General features: G+C 50.1%; 1 gene segment (V, D, J or C); it reads left to right on the plus strand.

Moving 5' to 3' along the window:
- Positions 1-756: 756 nt before the first annotated feature.
- LOC102773867 lies at positions 757-4,744 on the plus strand. The segment is given in 4 exon segments: positions 757-847; positions 925-1,226; positions 4,431-4,484; positions 4,544-4,744. Coding segments are annotated over 4 exon segments (603 nt in total).
- Positions 4,745-5,027: the final 283 nt, after the last annotated feature.

The following is a 5,027-nucleotide window of genomic DNA, read 5'->3' on the forward strand; positions in this document are numbered from 1 at the left end:
AATTACACACAGAAGTTCCAAGGCAGAGTTTCCATGTCCAGAGACACCTCCATGAACACAGCCTACATGGAGCTGAGCATCCTGAGAGCTGAGGACACAGCCATGTATTACTGTGTAAGACTCACACTGAGGGCCAGTCAGTGTGAGCCCAGACACAAACCTCCCTGCAGGAGAGGCTGTGACCAACAGGGGGTGCTCACGTTCCCTGAACACAAGGACCATCCCAGCAGCAGGTGCAGTTGGAGGTTTGGGCTGGTTTCCTGTGTGGTTTCCTCTTCATGTCACAGTTTTCCTCAGGGAACCTCTGGATTCCTGACCATGCTTACCTCTGATCTCTCTGAGTTAGAAAAGTCTGTTGAAAGAGAGACAGCTTCTTCAAATGGACAAATGTCAAAGAGTCTCTTTCAGATTCTTGTGTCAAGTACCAATTAATGATCAAATCTTCTGACCTAAGTTAGCTAAATCCAATCAGAGGCTCTGCATTTAGTGCACAATTTCCTCTTATGCTCAGAGAGTTTAGGCCATTTTTTAAACTTAATTCCAATGTGCTTCATGACCTATGTGGTCCCCTTCACTGACTTACATGCTCAGTAAGGTCAAGGGAAGAGATGCCCCCATACAGGCCCCAGAATGACCAGGGAAATCAGACCTCAGTCCCTACACTTATAGGAAAGGTTGCCTCACATGCAAATTTTTCTTCAAGCTCCAGGGTAAATCCTCTCCTGGGCTGTGTAGGCTCACAGCTCTCTTCTCACTCAGGGCTGAGGTCTCTGGGAAGGCAGAGCTGTGGTCTAGAAGAAGATGAGACTGCTGGGTCTTCTCCTGTGCCTGGTGACAGCCCCCCAAGGTGAGGGTCTCAGGGGTCAGACAGGGTCATGGGATGGTTGTGACTGCACGTGAATGACTGACGCTGCTTGTCCCCAGGTGTCCTGTCCCAGGTGCAGCTGCAGGGGTGGGGCCCAGGACTGGTGAAGCCCTCTCAGACCCTCACCCTCACCTGTGCGGTCTATGAATTCTCCATCACAACCAGTAGTTATGACTGGAGCTGGATCCGCCAGCCCCCAGGGAAGGGGCTGGAGTGGATGGGGTGTATAAATCATAACGGAGACACTAAGTACAGCTCCTCCCTCAAGAGCCGAATCTCCATCTCCAGAGACACGTCTAAGAACCAGTTCTCCCTGCAGCTGAGCTCCGTGACCACTGAGGACACGGCCTTGTATTACTGTGTGAGACACACAGCGAGGGGCAGTCAGACACAAACCTCCCTGAGGAGACAGCAGGGCTGGGCTGCAGGGGGCGATCCGGACACCAGGGGGCGTTCAGGACCCACAACACAGAGAGTAGTCCCAGGAGCAGGTGCAGAGGGAGGTGGAGAGGGATGGACCTTTTTGTTGGGCGCAGGGATTTCCTCTCAAGCTCTCAGCTTCAATGAGGGTGATAAACGCTCTTTCTCTGTGGGTCTAATTTCTCATATTCTCACTGTAGACACCAGTGGAAGAGGTAACTTTGCCGTTTTCAGATGCCATATCAGCAGTGACTGGGGACTCCCCTTCACCAGGTCCCTGTATGTCCTTTCATTCTTTTCTTTACAAAATGAATTGAGTTTTTAAAGAAATCAAACACGTACTTCACATATGTCTCACTGATCCTACTCAGAATGTTTGCTCCAGAAGAATGAATCTTTTTTTTATATATGTTTGTTTGTTTAGAGAGAGTGGAAGAGAGGGAAAGACAGAGAGAAATATCGATGTGAGAGAAACACATCGATTGGGTGCCTCCTCCACTTGCCCTGACCAGGGTCAGGGACAGGGTGGAGCCTGTAACCGAGATATGTGCCCTTGACCGAAATTGAACCCAGCCGATACTCTATCCATTGAGCCAAACCAACTACGGCAGAAGAATGAATCTTTATGTTCATACAAAAATACTTGACTACTTCCCTGGCCAGGTGGCTCCATTGGATGGAGATTTGTCCCGTACACAGAAGGGTTGTGGGTTCAATTTGCCACCAGGGTGCATACCTAGGTATGCATATTCTCCCATCTGGTGTCCTGTTTCTAATCCCCTCATCAGGGTCCGTATGTTATCAGTTGTGAGTTTAGGTCCCGTGGGACCTGCTGCAAGTCAAGCTGGTTCATGTGTGAGTCCCATGGGATGCTGACCCCACAGCCCCTCTTGCAGTCACACACCTAGGGTCACAGTCATCCTGGTTGCCCCACCATCTGTGGAGCACCGTGATGGGCAGGGCCATGGGTGCTGGAGCAGATGACAGTCCCAGATTTGGCTGTGTGGCTTGTCACTCCCAATGGGTGGCTGTCCACACTGTCTGCAGTGACCACAGCCTAGCTATCGAGTCAATATCTGTGAGGCCAGCATTACAGAATAGCTCTAAAGGAGGATGGAGAGGCGAGTCCATGTTGGAAATGCGTTATGAAATCCGTAATAAATAGCCAATGTCACAGGAGGAAGACAAGGACTGTGCTTCCAATGAACAAACCTCTTTGTTCTCCCATTTGAAAGGATGACTCTGTCTTGGAAAATCCACTGAGACTAGAACTGTCAGTCCAGTGCCTGGTCCCACTGAAGACCTTCCATAAACAGGCAAATCTCAGTTCAATGGGAGACAGCCCTACTGTGGCTTAATGTCTTGTTCTGCACAGCCTCCTCACAGCTTTCACCCCCACTGACCACTTTCAGCTTCTGCAATTAATTTCTCCCATTCACTTTCTGAGGAATCTCCTCTTTCTATCTTTATCATGTCCTTCTCATGGTTCCTGTATATTTGACTATATTTAATGCTAACTTTCCTAGGAGCTTAATCAAATTACACATACTAGGAATATTCTTAAGTAATTCCATTGTAAGCTCCAATTTAGTGCATTAGTATTTAGAGTGAGCCCCAGCACCAAGCAGGGGAAGGGTGTTATGTGTGGTCAGAGGTCAGGGAGGTCAGAGTTCAGTGGTCTGACTTGCTCCACCCAATGCAGCTCTAGTGTTCTCAGTGCTGTTTCTGTTCATATCAGAACTTCCCTAGGTTGGGCCATGGAGGCTGCCCCAGCCCCTCCCTCTGAGGACCTGAGCTGGTTCAGAACTGACACCACACACACCTGTCGCCAGGGCCCCATCCATGGGATCCCCTCCAGCCATTGAGAGGGAATCAGCTGATTCAGGTGCAGGCTCCCAGGGAGAGGGAGACATCTCTCCTGACCAGAACTCACCCTGTGCCATGGGTGTGCTATGGCTATTGGACGGCCTTTTATGAGAATTTCCAAGATGCTGATGTCTGATACTGACAGTAGAGCCCACCTGAGTCTTCTAGGGCCAGTGGCCCGGTGGCTGTGGAGGGACAGTAGGTACACCAAGGGAACAAGGTCATGGGTCCCAGTCTTCCCATGTCACTCAGGTTTCCCATGTCACACAGATTTTTGGTAGCAGACAGATGAGTAGGCAGTGGACAGGCTGATTCCAGGCTCTGGACCTCGACCTGCATGTGCTTGAACATGACCATACATGGCAGTACCTTCCTGAAGACACTGGTAGCCCTCCCTGAGCCATGATGCAGACACCCTGTCCCCCAGGAGTCCCTCCATGGCCTGTCATAATGCATGACTATTTCTGATGTCACTAATTTGGAGTCTCTGCACTAGGCCATGGGCTTGCATAAAGGAAGAGTTTGCAAAGGAAGCTGTAGACACAATCACAACATTTCCAACATCAAGGACCAAGAATGTCCCACCAGCCTGTGCTTGGCAAGGACTTTCTCAGCTCAAAGTAACATCATAAATTATGATATAAGATACTGATAATGGCTTTCCTTTATTTTCCTTTTCTACACAAAGGGAGAAATTATTTGTATAAAATTATGAAAAAAATCTGGAAATTGCAGACATACTATAGTGTTCAGATTCAGAAATGGTCTGAACAAATGCTAATCCCTTTTGCATCTGTTTGAAATATGCATGAGAAGGTAAAAGTGTAACCTGCTCATCGAGTCCATGTTTCTTCTTATGCTCAGAAAGGTGAGGCTGTGCTTTGACCTGAATCCAATGAGTCTCATGACCCACGTGGTCCCCTGTCCCTGATTTACATGTTGATTGAGGTCCAGAGAAGAGACTCCCCCACAAAGATCCTGTTATGACAAGGGCAGGTTAACCTCAGTCCCTCCACTTATAGGAAAGTCTGCTCCACATGCAAATTTCTGTTCAAGCTCCAGGGTAAATCCTCTCCTGGGCTGTGCAGTCGCACAGCTCTCTCCCCACACAGGGCTGAGGTCTATGGAAAGGCAGAACTGTGTTCTAGAAGAAGAGACTGCTGGGTCTTCTCCTGTGCCTGGTGACAGCCCCCAAGGTGAAGGTCTCAGGGGTCAGACAGGGGTCATGGGATGGCTGAGACTGCAAGTGACTGACAGGACTGATGCTCCTTATCTACAGGTGTCCTGTCCATCCCCTGTGCAACTGCTGGTGCAGCTGTCGGGCCCAGGACTGGTAAAGCCCTTGCAGACCTTCTCCCTCACCTGCACTGTCTCTGGTTCATCCATCCCCAGTGGTTGCTGGAGCTGAATCAGCCAGCCCCCAGTGAAGTGGGGTCCACATGTTATGATGGAAACACTTATTACAGCCCCTCCTTCAAGCACCGGACCTCCATTTCCAGAGACACTTCCAATAACCAGTTCTCCCTGCAGCTGAGCTCCATGACCACCGAGGACATGGCCATCTATTACCACAGTGAGGGGAAGTCAGTGTGAGCCCAGACACAAACCTCCCTGCGGGAGGCAGCAGGGCTGGACTGCAGGGGGCGCTCAGGACCCACAGCACAGAGAGCAGCCCAGGAGCAGGGGCAGAGGGAGGTGGGAGGGAAGGGCCTCCCTGTTGGGTGCAGAGATTTCCTCTCAAGCTCTCAGCTGCCTCCAGGGAGGATTCTTCTCATATTCTCACTGCAGACAACAAAGGAGAAGGGACATTGTCTGTTTGCAGGTGCTATGTTGGCAATGACTGGGACTCTCCTTCACCAAGTCTCCTCCACAAATT

This window comes from Myotis davidii, unplaced genomic scaffold (genome assembly GCF_000327345.1).
Source record: "Myotis davidii unplaced genomic scaffold, ASM32734v1 scaffold127, whole genome shotgun sequence".
NCBI classification, from domain to species: domain Eukaryota; kingdom Metazoa; phylum Chordata; class Mammalia; order Chiroptera; family Vespertilionidae; genus Myotis; species Myotis davidii.